Source organism: Rhinolophus sinicus, linkage group LG02, assembly GCF_036562045.2.
Source record: "Rhinolophus sinicus isolate RSC01 linkage group LG02, ASM3656204v1, whole genome shotgun sequence".
Taxonomy (NCBI): Eukaryota; Metazoa; Chordata; class Mammalia; order Chiroptera; family Rhinolophidae; genus Rhinolophus; species Rhinolophus sinicus.
The window spans coordinates 127376566-127393862 of NC_133752.1; the positions used below are offsets into that span (position 1 = coordinate 127376566).

General features: G+C 36.0%; 1 protein-coding gene across 5 annotated transcripts in view; it reads left to right on the plus strand.

The window, feature by feature from the left end:
• PPP1R12A (protein phosphatase 1 regulatory subunit 12A) overlaps window positions 1–17297 on the plus strand; it is a 137243-nt gene that overhangs the window by 42061 nt on the left and 77885 nt on the right. For all 5 annotated transcript variants that reach the window (XM_074325370.1, XM_074325372.1, XM_074325374.1 and 2 more), the window contains one exon: window positions 3181–3311. In XM_074325370.1, the coding sequence (XP_074181471.1) occupies window positions 3181–3311 (131 nt within the window). The remainder of the gene's footprint in view (window positions 1–3180; window positions 3312–17297) is intronic.

Genomic DNA, 17297 nt, shown 5'->3' on the forward strand with positions numbered 1-17297 from the left:
TTTCGTAATATAGACCCATTCTGTGTAACTGCTGTTGCTCGGTTCAGGCTCTTCCATCCTAATATTGATTGCTTCCAGTAATCTTTCTGAAATACTGATCTGATCATTTCAACCCCTGTGCTTGAAAACTCTGAATAGCTTCTCAGACATCATCTTGAAATTCTAAAATGTTTGCTCCTACTTCTCCTTGCTGCTGAATTGAGCTACTGTTACTGATGGGAGTGCAGATTCCTTTGATGTGTAAGTGTAAAAAGTAGATTTAAAACAACCTATAATATCAAATCCAGTCACCTTTGCAGTATATTCAGATCTTTTACCTGATACATATTTATACCTTTTAGCCTTATACTATTTTGTGATTTACAGATACTCTATACCACTGGGTGACTTGCTGTTTGGTTTATTCCATGCATGTTTTTAATCATAGTACATTTGTTCATTGAAGTTCCTTCCAGTTAACTTGCTAAGGGAACAACTCCTATGTAATCTTCAAAACCTAGCTCAATTATATATACTCCTTAATGAGACCATCTTAGTCACAAGAAGATCTCTTTATGTCCCTGGTGATATTTTAGATTTTCTTTAGATATTGTTAGATTTTCTTTTTATGTAAACACTACCTATTCATTGTAAACATTTTGAAAATAAAGGAAAGTTTAAAGAAGAAAATAGAAATTGTTCAGTCTCGCAACCAATGGTAATGACTATATATAGCATTCTAGTATTTTGGTGTTCATAATTTATAGTAAAATTGGACTCATTTGGCTAATTGTCTTGCATCCTTTTTTAAAAACTTAATATATTGTGAGCATTTTCCCATTTCCCTTTATAAAGAATTATTTCTTGTTTGCTTGACATTCTCTACTTTTAAAAAAGAGAATCATATTTGTATTGGATGCATTTATCGAATAGAGTTTCGTATTTTTAAATTGATGATAAAACTCAAAATACTGTTTTGGAGTCTGTAGGAATTAAAAGAGGTTGAGAGAAAGGGAGCATAGCGTTTAATATCTTTTTTAAAGGAAAATTAATGATTAAGCTTATAAATAGGTCTGTTATTTCAAGCCACTGCGAGTCTTCATCTATCTTAAATAACATCTTATAAACTACTTTCTAAGACTATAGAATTTGGATGTTTCTTTTGTTATTAGATAGCTATGGTTCTGAAATCTCTCCTATTCTTTCTTTAACCACTGCTCCTTGATAAAAACCAGTTCTTTTCCCAAGCAGTGCATACTTAAAGTTCATATGAATAGTGCTTACATATTCATTTCCTGTCTGCTGTGTGTAAGGTAGTGTTCGGGGCTCTTTGGGACCTGGCCATCAGGTTGTTTGTAACTCGTTCCAAGGGGGAGAATCATGCATACATAAAAATGTTAAACGTCTTACGGAATTTTAGTTTCTTCCCTTCACTTGAATGATAAAGATAGCAAAGCCCCAAAAGATTAAGTTGCTTGTCCACAGCTACAAAATTTGTCGCAGAGTCAGAACTAAAGCCTAGAGCCAAAAACTATGATTCCCTGTCAGTGCTTTTCCACTTTAGATGTATTTTGTTTTTAGTGCTTTTGTTGACACCAGCTTTGTCATTTCCCCCCTAAGAAAATGCTAATTGCTTCTATGATAGGTAAAGAAAAATAGGTTTCATTTTTATATAACACTTAAGTGCCTAGAATGCATGATATCCTGCTGCAGAGATGGCATATAGGTGAGAAATACATTGATGAACCGGGAGCATCTGTGGAAAGCAGCGTTAAATGTGTAAAAAGCCTGTTTTTTGGAATGTGAACATCTGTGTTAGAATCTCAGCGCTATCATTTCTCACCTGTGTGGCTTATTCAAGCTACTTAAGCTCTTTGCTTTCTCCTCCATTCATTCATTTATTGAGCCCCTTACCATGTGCCAAGAACTGTACAAAGTGCTGGGGATACAGCAAAATTCTTGTTCTCATAATGGTTTCTGTGAGGGTAACATATAAATCAGTAAAATAGATAAAGCACGAATCATACTACTTGGTACAAAGTAAGCATTGATAAAAGTTCCCTTATTTACTACAAGCTGAGGTTCTGAAACTTTTTCATCTCAGGACCCCCTTTTACTCTTAAAAATTATTGAAGGAACCCCAAAAGAGCTTTTGTGGGTTGTATATATTAATGTTTACAATACTAGAGGTTAAAACTGAGGATTTTAACTATTATTTTAAAATAGCAGAACTTTGCCCATGTTGCATGATTAACTTTTTAAATTAAAATAACTAATTATTTTACTCTTGAAAGCTTGAATTTATCATGGACAACAAATACTTTTAGTTGTTTTTCTTGAAATGACAGGCTTACTTTGTTCATTTTCAAGAAAATTCCTGCCAAAAATCCAAGTTAGGCGAACTGTAGTTTGTTATTTAAGTAAAAATGATACTGCATGGAAAAAGTGGCTAGTTCAGCTCGCACCTGTTGCACAAGTGCCTTTCATCAGGGCAGTCATCCTTGTAAGAAGTACTTTATGCATACTTCTACCTTGTCCCACAGACTATGAAACGATGCATATTTAAGAGTCAGATTTTAATAGTTTATAATTTTGTAGTGCTTTGTAAAGAACATTAATAAGTAAAAATAGCATTTTAAAAACTGAGTACATAGGGAAGACAGTAATTGTTAGTTTGGTTTGAATTTTTTTTTTTTTTTGCCACTACTTTAATTTGTGGTAAGGCACAAGCAGTTTTACCACTAGTGCTTTTGTACCCACAAATGCACATGTCAACACAGTGAAAGGGGGAAATACCGTCTTAGTATTATTTTGAAAATAGTTTTGACCGTGTCAACTCCCAGAAAGGATCGCTCCCCCCCTCAGCAAACCACATTTTGGGAACCACTGCTATAGAAGGTATTAGTGATACTTAATTACAATGTTTTGATTGTTTTCAATTTAATGAAGTGTACTTGTTTTCCTCATGGGGTGACATAAAGAGTAGTCTCATACACTACTGTTGTACGTGTATCTGAATAAGGACTATATTACAATTTACTTAGTACATTGGCCTGCTGTGTGGCAGTACAATCAAGATAGAAGCAGACTAATTTGTGGAGGATATGTTATAAAAGCGACAAAAGAAGAGTTTTATTCTATTGGTGTATTATTGGGAGTGTTGATTCAAATTTTTTCTAATGCTTTCTTTTGTGTTTTTAGGCTTGCATTGATGATAATGTTGATATGGTGAAGTTTCTGGTAGAAAATGGAGCAAATATTAATCAACCTGATAATGAAGGCTGGATACCACTACATGCAGCTGCTTCCTGTGGATATCTTGATATTGCCGAGTAAGCTAGTTCTCTATTTACTTTTATCCAAATGAAAATTTAAAGCCTTGAGATTTTACAGAAATTGTTGTTAATGATAAAATGAGGGAACTTTTTTTGTTAACTGCAAATCCCCTCTCCTTGTCTTCATGTAGAGAATTGTCAAATGATTCAGTTAATATTCATATTTAACAACCTAGTCTATCCCTGTATAACCATGAATTGTTAGGGGTAATTAACAATACTTTTTAATTTGGTTACTTTGCTATAGGGAGAATATGATAAATACATAGTTCTCTAGTCGATGTATTTATGCTTCCTTAGTTTTTTATTAAGGTTGTTTTCTAGAAATGTTTTTTTATAAAAATCAGTGAGAAATAGTCATTGTATTCTTAACTACCTTTAATGGGCAGGTACTTAACAAGAAAATTTCATTCTTTAAACTTGTAACAGGAGAGTATAGATGGCCTGACAAAATAATTTTTAATTAAATAATTTTTTTTCTGATTTGGGTCAACACCATCAAGTTTTGTTGTCTACCTGCTCACATCAAAGCTTTTCAACTATAAATATTGAATATGGGAGTTGTATTCTATGGAGCCTCCCTTAGTAAGGCTTCATAATTTTATTTCTTTGTGTATTTCACATTTCCCTTCCATATATATTGGAGATAACAATACTTAAGTTTACATTGAGGCCGTGTTTGGTGTAAAGAAAAGTGCTCTGGCCTGGGAATCATAAGATCTGAGTTGAGTTTTATTACCGACTCGAACACTAACTGTACTACATCTTTTGGTAATTGGTTTCCTCTTTCTGGGCCTTGATTTCTTTAGTGTAAAATGAGGAGGTCTTTTTGCCATTGCAAAACAATAGTAGTCGTTTATAATTATAAGCATGGTTCTGAAGTTCCTTACTCCTTTCTGTTCTTTTCATGCTCATCTGAGGACTTGGATCTTTTCTTTATAGAAAAAAATATCTTTATCTTTAGCCATCCTTAAATATTTGGTATTTAGGCTCTGGAGTCAACTGATGTGGATTATGAAGGCTTCCTCACCCACTCTCAAGGGATATAACCTTGGACAAATTGCTTAACTTCTATAAGCTTCAGTTTTCTCTTCTATAGAATGGGAATACTACTTGCTAGGTTTGTTGTGAGGGTTAACTGAAGAACCCATCAAGCATAGTACTTGGCCATAGGAAATACTCAGTATGTGTTAACTTTTGACCATTATCTCATTTATCTCCTCTGGGAAAAAGAAAACCCAACTTCTTTTTTCAGGTGTTTAATCCTTGTGTTAACTTTTTTTTAAGTTTGTGCTTCTGAGTTTGAAAACTCAATAATAATTATCCTGAATAATTTCCTATGAAATAATTTCCATAGACTTGATTGATAACCCATTGTGTCAGTTGGTCAGTTGGAATGATTTTAGCTGCAAGTATCAAATTTAAAATAACCTAAAGAGTAAGGGCTCTTATTATACAGGATGACGTGTAGTTTAGAGGGAGGGAGGGCATTCAGTTTTATTCAGTTTCTCCGTGATGTCATCACGGGCCTGGGGTCTTTCAGTCCTTGTCTTTTTCTGACTTTCCCAAATATGGACTTTATTCTTAGCCTTGACCCCTCCTGGTCACAAGGTGATTGCTACAACTCCTGAATTGGGTTTTTACAGGTGCATATCCCAAGAGCAAAATAAAAATTGGGTGGGGTGTGGGAATAGTCTTCTCCATATTCTGTATTTGTCAAGGAGGGGAATCTTTCCTGGAGCGCCCTCTGACTGTGGCTTATTTCCCCTTAAGGGATTTCCTTTGGCCTGGCTTGGTCATTTGCCCATATCTACTCTGGGAAAAGCAAGTATCTGGCATATTCAGTTTTTTATATGCCAGTAAACACGTATGAGGAGAGTGAGCAGTCTGCTGCAGGTGTTAATATTTTCAGTAGAGTAACTACAATTTTTTATTTTTTGGAAGGTAGGGTATGGCGTATATGCTTCATAGGACCTGTGCAAACAAGAGATCTGTTTGGTCAAGGTTGACTAGAGTTGTGCTGATTTTAACTACCTTTTTATAGGCAGTTAGAATTTATGGCTATATATTATCCTGCATAAAAAGAAGTATAACTGAAGTATAGAAATCCACAGTTTCTTTGAACCAAATTGAAATTAGAAAAATGATGACTTTTGCTTTTTTGCACTTCAATGACACAATTTAACAAGTATATACTGGGTTGTTTGTACTAACTAGTATATACTGGGTGATGATGGCCCCAGACTCTTCCAAATGCGTGATTATTTTTATCAGCATTATACTTTTCCACAGTTTCACTAATGAGTGTGAGAAGTTAATGAAACCCTAGTTTTCTTTGGCCTAGATAAATAGAGCATGATGGCTTAAGAGACAGGGTGAAGATAGCCCCCAAATCAGAACGTTTATAGAGTAAAAGGCCCTGTTAATGATGTAGAGACAATAGTTATAAACCAGGAATGACATAGGAATATTGGGTCACTCTGTTAAGTGGAGTATTTGGAGTTAAATTTTTTTTTTTTTTTTTGTAATCCTGGTTCAGCATTCACTAGCTTTGTGCCCTTGGCTAAGCTACTTACCCTCTATGATTAATATTATTTGTGAAATAATATAATGATTTGGGAATGATCTGGCATTCTCCTAGCTCTTATTTCTCATTGCTTTCCACATTTTTCACTTTGTCACTACTGAGCTACTTTTAGTTTCCCATTTCCTGCTGGCTCACATCAATGTGTCTTTGTTCACAGTGGTTCATTTGCCTCACTTCTTTACTTAACCAGCTCCTTACAAACCTCTTAAAATGCAGTTTGTGTAAGTGTCACTTCTTCTAGAAACCTTTCTGATGTTCCTGGCTGATTCGTCATCATCTCTAACATATCAGTTGTTTACATTCTTCTTTACCAACTGCATTATGCACAGAATAGTACTAATTCAAGCCTATTGAAATGGGAGGTGAAACAAACAGTGAAACGCAGATATTTTACTCTGAGGATTTGAGGATGATTAAGATACGGTGAATTCTAAATTTTTGACCTGTATTGGAGATGGTGGAGCAAAGAATGTAAATTTACAGTTTAGTTTCTAAACATTTAACAGTTTCATAACTGGTGTGTAACCTGCCAGAAGCCAAGTGAATAGGTGAATGATAGCTCTTCACATTCTGGCTTGATTTTCTCACCTTTTCACGGAAATGATTACTCTCAGCCTCTCCCTGCTTTGAATAAGGTAGAAATCGTAGGGAAAACTAAAAAAGTGGAGATTGTTTAATAATGCCCCTTCTCCAGATTGGATTGGAAGAAATATAAATGAGGTGAGTTTGGGAGTATGATGTTAATGTTCAGCATCCGTGTTGTTTTACTAAATACTGGTGGGTCAGGTGGTGAAATGTGTGCATTAGCATCATTCTCTCCTTTGGTGACTGAGTTAGCAGTGTTAGGGGCTGACTTGTGTCTTTACAAAATTTATGTGTTGAAACTATAACCCCCAGAACCTTGGAATGTTACTGTAGAATTGGAGCCTTTAAAGAGACAATTAAGTTAAAATGAGACCTAGAGAGTGTGCTCTAATACAGTCTTACTGATATCCTTATCAGAAGAGGAAATTTGGGCACAAAAAGACACCAGGGCGTGCACACAGAGAAAAAAGACTGTGGGAGGATACTGCGAAAAGGCAGCCGTCTACAAGCCAAGGAGAGAAGCCTCAGAAACTTTCCAACACTTTGATCTTGGACTTCCAGCCCCTAGAACTAGGAGAAAATAAAGTTTTATTGTTTGAAGCAGTTAACCTATGGCATTTTGTTAGCACCAGCAAACTAATAGAGGCAGTATGGAATTTCTCGCTGTCATATCAAGGTATTCTTTCCTAAAAATTATAGTGTTGATGTCATAGGGCTATGGATTAGAAGTAAAATTCAACATATTAGGAAAAAAACAAACAATTGTGGAGCCCAAGAAACCATGTATTCAATTTATCGTTACAATTTATAACAATCAATTAGTTATAGATCTCTCACTGTAAACTAACTAAATTATGTTATAATTTAAATTATGACTGTGCAAAGCATTGAAAACCAAGTCCCCTCACTTAAGAAATAATTGGATGAAAACATAAGAACTATACAATAGTAGCATTTTAATTTTGTCATTCTTTTTCATTTATTAGCTGGAATATTTCTGTAAAAGAAACTTCCTCATATCTACTATTTGGCTATGCCCTAGTACAAATTTTATAGGAAAGATAGGATATATTACTCTTTCCTTCTGTATACTGAGTTTTTAAATAATGAGTTGGTTCACTAGTTACCTTCAAAAAGGACTGATTGGTTTTATTGAGGTCTAAGTAACTTTAGGAGCTCCTGCATTTAAATATAGGTGATGTGTTTCAATCCATTTGTTATTATCCTTATTGATTAGCAAATTGACCATCTTTGGTCACTAAGAGTCTCTTCATGCTGGCATCTGAGTCCTTGGAACATGATCAAATAAAGTGATCTTTAAAAGCTTCCTTGCCCTTCAGTATCACAGTTCCAGACATCAGTTACATTCCTGCCCTGGGTCTAGACTTGCCATTTCTCCAAGGAGCCCTCTTCTTGTAATGGGTGCTAGCCGTGTTCATTGTTACTGCTGGTCATTGTTTCCGATTCAGATTCAGCACCAAGGTGAATTTTTCTTTAATCTCTTCTCTCTTTGATCAGTATTTCCTTTCTCCCTCACTTGATTGCCAGGATCTATAGTATTAAAATAATACATAATTACTAATTTGCTTCATTCTGTGTTACACATATATTAAACTGTCTATAACAACAATACCACCAACAACATTATTACTGAAAGCAATCTGAAGTTTTTTTGTTGGGTTGGTTGGGGTTTTTTTGGCAGGGGTAAGGGGAGAACATTTCATTTTGTCCTTAAGGTATCCCACTTGGATACCTTAGCCATACGTACCATCAAATAACTTGAAATTACTTGAAGTATTTTTTTTTCTGTGATTATGTCACCAAATATATATATACACACGCACACACATGAAATTAGGTTCATTGTTTAATTTTATTTATTTTTTAGAATTTACTTGTTTTAAATTTAATTTTGTTTTATAATTTATATAAAATATCAGGTTCTAATGGCAATCGCTGCTCTACCACCCTATTTCCTCCGACATCCTATATAGGTAACCGTTTTTAATTTTGCATTTTATCCCAGTGTGTTTTTTAATGTAAGTGTTTTTTAAAATCAGTATTTTTCCACCTTTGTAAATAAATGGTAGAATATCATACACATACGAGTATTTCTCCACTTTGTTTTTTCACATAACAGTCTATTATGGAGATCACTATATAGTGGAATATAGTTATTTTGTAATTGTTCTTTTTAGGTTTAGTACTCCGTTGTTTAGTATGTCATTGTAGTTTATTCAGCTTGTCCCTTTTGATTAACCAATGAATTTTACTTATTTGAATGACTACAGTTTTAGCCTTGGAATTGTCTTTCTGTATTCTTGCAAATCATAGGGATTTTTGTTTATGTGACAGATATTTTTACCAATTTAAGAAATACATAAACTTCACCACGCCAGGAAGAAATAGCATTACTGAGCTCAAGCTCAGGAATCAGACAACTCTGTTTAAATCTTAACTCTGCCAAATAGTTGCTGTTAACTTTGGACAGATTGCCAGCTTCTCTGAATCTCTGTCTCTTCATCTATAAAATGGAAATGTTAATACTTGTCCTGCTTTATAAGATCATTTTGAAGATTAAATGAGATAATGTGTATAAGACACTCAGCATAATATGTGGCACATATTCCGTAAATGTTAGCTAAATTAGTTATTATACATAATGCAGTTTTTGGTTACTTTTAGTGAAAAAGACATAAACTCTTGATCCTCCTGGATTATTATAATTTTGTCTTAGGACGACCCTAACTAGATGAGAGGAGCAGAAGAGAGTGATATAGCCATTTACTTTGATATGTGAGTATTTGAGCCCCAAGAACAGTCGGCAAATCCATGAATATTTGTTTTATTTACATATTTCTTATGAAAATGATACTTTATTAGTGTAAACCAGACCATGTATTTTGATTAGAAGTCTCAAGGTGAAAGGATCCTATGAAAATAGTAAAATTTTATTTGAGAGATATTTACGTCTTGTGATAATGACAATGAGATACATTTGTCTAAAACTGTAAAAATGTATTCATACATTCTTATTCCATTTTTTAACAACTATGAGAATGTTCACTGTGACTTCCATTTCAGTTAGGACTGGACCCTCATTCTCACTCAAATTCTGATGTTCTTTCCATTATCGCACAACTGTCTCCTATTGCAGGGTTAGGCATTGTGAGATATAAAAATTACTGCAACACAGTCCCTAATCTTCAAGCTTACAGATACATGGGAAGTCAATTAACTAATACTAGATAGAATAAATGGACCAACAGATGTACAAGGAACACTGAGGAAGAACTGATTAATTCTGGTTAGGCCAATCAGAGAAAGATTCTAAAGAAAGCAAAGAAAGCGACATTTTTATATTTAACAATGAACAGAGTTTTTGTCTTTGGGAATTGGAGCTGCCTGAATAAAGTCACGTTATTCATGAGAAATAATATATGTAAAGTTCTTTCACTGCATTAGCTAACATTTAGTATTTCTTCATTAAAACGTACTGATTCCCATAAAGTTGTTAAAATGAACACTGCAGCTAATAGGCTACTTCTGCTAAGCTCACTCACTTCCATTTCCACCAGCTGATTTGCAAGACTACCAAAAGTTAGTGTGTGTTTTCGCCTTTTGATGCCTGTTGAACTTGTTAGTGGTTAAGTAATTTAACCAGATGGCCCCCAAATTGACGAAATGTGTACAAAAAATAAAATTGTTACTATAACTTAGGTAAACACTCCAGAAACACTCAATAAAGGCAAGGCCCCCAAAATACAATTGCTGTTTAATCAGATGTGGGTATGGCCACTGAAAGACTGAGAGAAAAAATATCTAGACTGTTTTTCTGTTTACTTCAAGTTTTTCCTTCACTTTAAAAGCACTTGGAAGTCTTAGACAACACATTCTGGGTATGGTTATCGCAAGCAAAGCAGCGTGGATTTAAGTCATTGGAGACATTCTCCGATCTTTTATGTTGAAATAAATGTCTTATTTACATTTATTTCATATATGTATTATGTTTTATTATTCCCTTTTTTAATCAGCTTTTCTGGTTAACCAAGCAAATATCAGGTCTGATTGCAGTGGATAAAAGGGTTTCTCTGGAGCTATAGTTTTTGGAGGAGAAGAACATTAGTGGAATACGGAGACTAGCTGGTAAGACTGGGAAGTCTTTGCTTATCCCACTTAGTGTAACTTTTTTATTTTTATTTTTTTTTTTATTGGGGAATATTGGGGAACTGTGTTTCTCCAGGACCCATCAGCTCCAAGTCAAGTCATTGTCCTTCAATCTAGTTGTGGAGGGCGCAGCTCAACTCCAAGTCCAGTCGTTGTTTTCAATCTTTAGTTGCAGGGGTCACAGCCCACCATCCCATGTGGGAATTGAACCGGCAACCTTGTTGTTAAGGGCTCATGCTTTAACCAACTGAGCCATTGGCCGCCCCTGTAAATTTTTTTAAATGATTTTTTTATGTTTCAGTTACACTTGACATACAATATTAGTTTCAGGTGTACAGCATAGTGATTAGACATTTATACTCATATAACTTATGAAGTGATCACCCAATAAATCCATTGCCCATCTGACATCATGCATAGTTATCATAATATCATTGACTGTGTTCCCTATGCTGTACTTTACATCTCCATGACTATTTTCTAACAACCAATTTGTACCTCTTAATCCCTTCTCCTTTTTCAACCACCCGCCAACCCCCTCCTATTTGTCAACCATCAAAATGTTCTCTGTGTATCTATGAATTTGTTTCTGTTTTGTTTATTTTGTCTTTTAGATTCCATACGTAAGTGAAATCATATGGCATTTGTCTTTCTCTGCCTGACTTATTTCACTTAGCATAATATCCTCTAGGTTCATGCATGTTGTTGCGGATGGCAATATTTCATTCTTTTTTATGGCTGAGTAATATTCCATTGTGTGTGTATACCACATCTTTATCCATTCATCTATTGATGGACACTTAGGTTGTTTCCATATCTTGGCTATTGTAAATAATGCTGCAGTGAACATACGGATGCATATGTCTTTTCAAATTAATGTTTTGTGTTTCTTCAGATAAATACCCAGAAGGGTAATTACTGGGTTCTTTGTCTCTTGTTATAGTCTTCATTTTTGACTGGTTCTTTTTTGTGTTTTCTATGCCCATTTTTATGTTTCCCGTCTCTTTGTTGAAATTCTCCCTGAGATCACCGAGCATCCTTATAACCAGTGTTTTGAACTCTGCATCTGGTAGATTGCTTGTCTCCATTTTGTTTAGTTCTTTTTCTAGAGCTTTTTTCTGATCTTTCATTTGGGATATGTTTCTTTTTCTCCCATTTTGGCTGCCTCCCTGTGTTTGTTTCTATGTATTAAGTATGGCTGCTATGCCTTCCAGTCTTGGTAGAGTGGTCTTCTGTAACAGGTGTCCAGTGGGGCTCAGTGGCACAGTCTCCCTGGTCACCTCAGCCAGGTGCTGCAGGTGTGTCCCTTGTGTGGGTTGTATGTGCTCTTCTGTTGTCATTGAGCCTTGGTTGCTGTTGGTACATCAGTGGGAGAAATTAACCCTCGGACTGATTGGTTATGAGGCCTGGCTGTGACTACAGTAGAGGAGCTGTTGTGCAGGGGCTGAGCCTATGGAGCAGGAATGACTTTAACAGCCTCCTGAGGCTGCCTTAGGTGTGTTGTTTGTTATTGTTCATGGAGATGGTTGGGGGGTGCTCTGATGTAGCCTGAAGCTGGACATACCACCCAGTATGTTGGTTCTGGGGCTTCGTGGGAGTGGCTATGATTCGGGCCAAGGTCAGCCACTGCCCGTGCTCTTCACAGGGCCACTTGGTACGAGCAAGAAAGCAGTCTGCAGATGGCTGCCACTTGGGCTGTGCCTGGAGGTGCCTGGGAGGGGCTAAGCTGTGAACCGAGGCCAGCTGCCGCTGCCGCTAATACCAGACATGGGGCTGCTCAGCAAGCAGTATAGGGCATGCCAAAGCTAGATGCTGCTTGTTTGGGGTTTGTGAACCTTTGAGAGAGTATAGAAAACTCCACAGCATGAGCCAAGTCAGGCTGTTTGTATGGAAAAACCTCTGGAATTGGCTTGGGTGAGCCCACAAGTTTGGTGGAGCAAGATCTCAGGGAATTACCAGGGTGGGGCAAATGGTGTTAGCTAAGTAGATGGAGACTTAGATATGGCACTCAATTTGGTCTGCAGGCTGGGTAGGCGAAGGGCTCAACAAAGGAACAATGGGTTCTGCCAACTTTTCTGTCTGTGGGAAAGCTGCCCCTCCAGCTCTTGCCCTGAAGCCAGACAATTCAGTTTTTCCTTGTGTATTTCTGGCACCTCTCAGGCTGCTGCCCCAGCAGTGCAGCTCCGAGTAAGTGAGTCTGTCAGCAAGTAAGTCCATGTGCAGGCCCTTTAAGAGGAAGGCCTGGGACTCCAGCTTCCCTGTGTCTCACTCAGCCACAGTCTTCGCTGGTTTATAAAAATATTAATGCATTTGGTTATAGAGCGCTTAATAGTATTAGACTATGTCTTTGGCATTTTCTTCTAAGCCACTGATATTCATTCTGTATGTTTCGATGTTGGTACTTTCTTGATCTTACCAGAAGGTATCAATAAAAAGTCTCAGACAACATCCAGGAAAACATTTTAAACATTTAAGCTCAACAGATTAGGTACCAGCAATGCACATAAATCAATTGAAGTGTGAATAATATGAAGAGCTGTGACAAGGGTCGCATGCGGACAGATATTGACAAGTACATCTTGTCTGCCACCTGGCCAGTTTCCATTTTAAAAAATCATTTATTGTAAGATCCATTAATTGTAGAAGATTTCAGTGATATTAAAATGTAGAGGAAATGAATATCTTAGAATTGCTATGCAATGAGTAGGATTTTTGCCTCTAGAAATTGAGAACTGCAACAATAAAGTAACAAAGTAATTGATTTTAATGAATGAATGTGTGTTTTCAGGAATTAGTACATGATCAAAAAAGCATAAAGCTGCTGCTTTAGGGGAATAATTGAGAGAAATTGGAAATGCTGAAAACAGAACCTTCAGGATTTCCTATATTTAACAGTGACTTTGCAAAGAGAAGGGAGGAATAAAATGCTTCCCTACATTTTGAATTTGTTTTTCTACAAATGTCAATTCAGGTGCCTAGACAACTGGAAAATAGAGCTCAGTTTCACAAATAGACTCATTTCTCTCACAAGTGTTAACCTGGTCTTTTCTATTGGCATAATTTTATCTAGCATAATTATGGAACTTTGATGTCAGAAATTAAAATTTGGCAAGGTGTCAGGACTACTAACAATTGTGCTAATAACATGATTTATATACAAAAATAATACTTCCACCTGTGGGGTTTTGGCAAATTGAATTTTTTTTAAAGATTAAAAATTGGTATTATTATAAACTTCACAATTTCTTCACAGTTAAAATTGGGAGAGAGAATTTCTGCCTCCAAGTAAATAGAATAGATACTTTTTCCCCTGTTCTTTCTTCAAAGTATAACTAAGAACCCTGAACATTATATATAAACATAAGGAGACTCTAAACGATGGAGAGAAGAACACAGAGCAGCTAGGGATCTCGAGACCCAAAGAATGACACAATGGTTTGTTTTCTGGCTTGCTTTTTTGCCTCATATATCCGACCCTTGGAGTTGAAGAAACTGATAATCCAAAGCATTGATGGGCGCAGATCAAAAAAGCCTTTTATCTCTTTGGCCAAATACTGGGAGAGGAACCCCTAGCAAGACAGAAAACTTTAAAAGTAAATAAATAAATTACCACTCTACTCCAGCCATACACTACTGGAAAAAAAAAATCTTGGTCCCACCCACATCCTCACCAGCAAGGGCCACTTAGGGAGTGTGGACTTCCACCCTTACTAGGCTGTAAAAACACCCCAACATCCACACTGTAGTGATGTCAGATGAGGCTAGATACAGAGCCAGACAAGACTTTTATCCCCATCAGATGGTTAACTGGCCCTTCCCTCACTTGCAGTGGAGAACATGTGGGAAGCCTGGACTTCCACCCTCACCTGGCAGTAAGAAGGAGCTCTTACCTCCTCCCTGGTGTCCAAAGGGGCCTAGTGGAAAGTGAATACTTTCACCATCTCCAAGCAGAAGAGTCCTGCCTCCCTTCCGTCATGGTGCCAGGGGAGGCTACATGGAGAATGGCACTCACACCCTTCTCAGCCAGGGGGGTGTCAATGAAGGTGCGGTGAGGAGCCACAGATAACAAGCTGCTGCCTCATCTCTGGTATCAGTGGAGGCTAAGTGGGGAACCTGGACTTATTCCCCACATTGTAATAACGAGATGGCACCTCCCCACCTTCCTCTGCTGGAGCAGGGCCATACAAAACCCGCTGGCATAGATTTCAGTAAGATCTGGAGTCTCATAACATTACTCAAAGTGTCCAGATTTCAATTGAAAATCAATTGTCATACCAAGGAAAATCTCAAATGAAGGAAGATAATCAATAGAGACCAACATTGTTATAACAGCAACATTAATCTTAAAATTATCTGCCACAGATTATAGAGCAGCTATCATAAAAATGCTTTAACAGCAATTATGAGTATGCTTGAAACAAATGAAAAAATAAGTCTCAGGAAAAAAAATAGAAAGTCTGCAAAGAAATAGAAGATATGAAGAACCAAATGGTAATTTTAGAACTGAAAAATTAATAGCAAAAATAATAAAAATTCAATGAATAGGCCCAACAGCAGAATGGAGGAGATAGAAGAAAGAATTAGTGAACTGAAAAATAGAACAATAAATTATTCGAATCTGAGCGACAGAGAAAACAGACTAAAACAAAATTAACAGAGCTTCAGTGGCCCATGGGACTGTAATGAAGAGCTAACGTTTGTACTATTGGAGTCCCAGAAGAAGAGGAAAAAGAGGGCATGGCTGGAAAAGTAGTTAAAGAAATGATAAATGATGTCCAAACTCTTACCCAAACTGCAAAAGATGTTAACCTGCGGATTCAAGAAGGTTAGCATATTCCAAACAGGATAAACCAAAGCCGTCCACACCAAGACATGCCATATACAAACCTCTGAAAAACTAAAAAAATTAAAAATATTGAAAGCTATGAAAAAGAAACTGCATCATCTTGAAAAAATTGAATGACAGATTTATCATCAGAAACCATGGGGGCCAGAAGGAAGTGGCACATTTGTCAAGTGCTGAAAGAAAAGAAATTATTTTTTTAAAAACTTCTAAAATTCCCAAGTCAGAACTTTTGTTTGGATTCTTACTCTTATAACTATTTTCAACGTGATATAGAACGTCAAAAATGAAATAGCAAAGTGCATTCCCACTGAAGATGCGTAAGATTTTTACACTTATTTTATGATTTTTGTTTCTTTCAGAGACTTCCAAAAGAAAGTAGTATTTATTTCTGAAGTTACTAGTGTAACGTTCTACTTACCCATCTTTGAAAAGTTCAGATAGCTTAGTTTTCATAACTTCTGTCTCATATGATAGCTTTGAGTAATTCATTTGGCTTTTCAAGAAACAACTATTTCACTGGTATCCAAACTTCCTGATATTTTAAAAATATTTTTATTGTGATTAAAGATACAGAATATTACATTTATCATCTTAACCATTTTTACGTGCACCATTCAGTGGTGGTGTTTATTGTTGTGCAATAGATCTCTAGAATTTTTCATCTCGAAAAATTACCCACTAAAGAGTAATTTCCCTATCCCTCTCCTTCCCGCCCTTGGTAACAACCTTTCTATTTTCTGTTTCTGTGATTTTGGCAACTTTTAGGTACTTAATATGAGTGGAATCAAAGCATTTGTCCTTTTGTGGCAGTCTTATTTTGCTTAGCATAATGGCCTTGAGGTTCATCTATGTGACAGAATTCCCTTTTTTAACTTTATACTCTGAATTTTAAAAATTCATGTATTGGTTAAAATGACTTTTGATACTAGTTTTCCTGCAGTACATAAGGAAGTCAATGTTCATTAAATTTGGACACTAAGTATATCGAGCTCTTGCTGATGAAGTTACTTTCTCCTTGTCTCTGATCACTGTGTTCTCAGCCTCTGATTTAAAGAAAGATTTTCAATTAAAAGATCAAAATTTTTAAATGAACTTTTTTTTCTCAATTTCTTCTGTAGTTTGATTTTTGACAAAACTCAGAATCCAAGTTAATTAAGAGACACTGTCAAAATTTGTCTTCCAAATTCAGTTAACACTGAGTGATTCTAGAACAGGTAGAATACTGCCTGAATATTTATTTACCGTGTCCAAATTTCAACCAATAACTTGGTTAACAATTTTACATCTTTTGTTAGGTTATTCGTTGACTCAAAGCTGTAGATTATTGTAAATCTCAATAAACCTGGTAATTAACCATTATTGACTTACACAATTTATAAAGAATGTCATCATTCACTAAGTGGCATCTCCTATTTTAGCCCCCTTTGTATTACTTGAGGAAATCATTAACCATCGTTAAGGAAATAAAAGCCTGCTTTTTTCCACCACCACCCCGCCCCAACACCCCTGAAGTATTACAAAAAGTTGCCCATCTGAGACACAGCCCAATCTTCTGATTTTCAGTTTGGGACTCCTCTGAGAAATCTTTGTGTTGTTGTTTTCCCAAGAAATCTTAAAATAAATAGAGTATATTTTTCTTAATTAGCAGTCACAAGAACTGCTTATAATAGAATACCCTAGCTTTTTTGTTCTGAAGGAAGTCTAGGCATCTGTTTTCAGTGTCCCTCAAAGTGAATTTGTGTTATTTCAGATAGGCTATATTTTGTTTCACATTATCTTAAACATTACTTTGTAAATG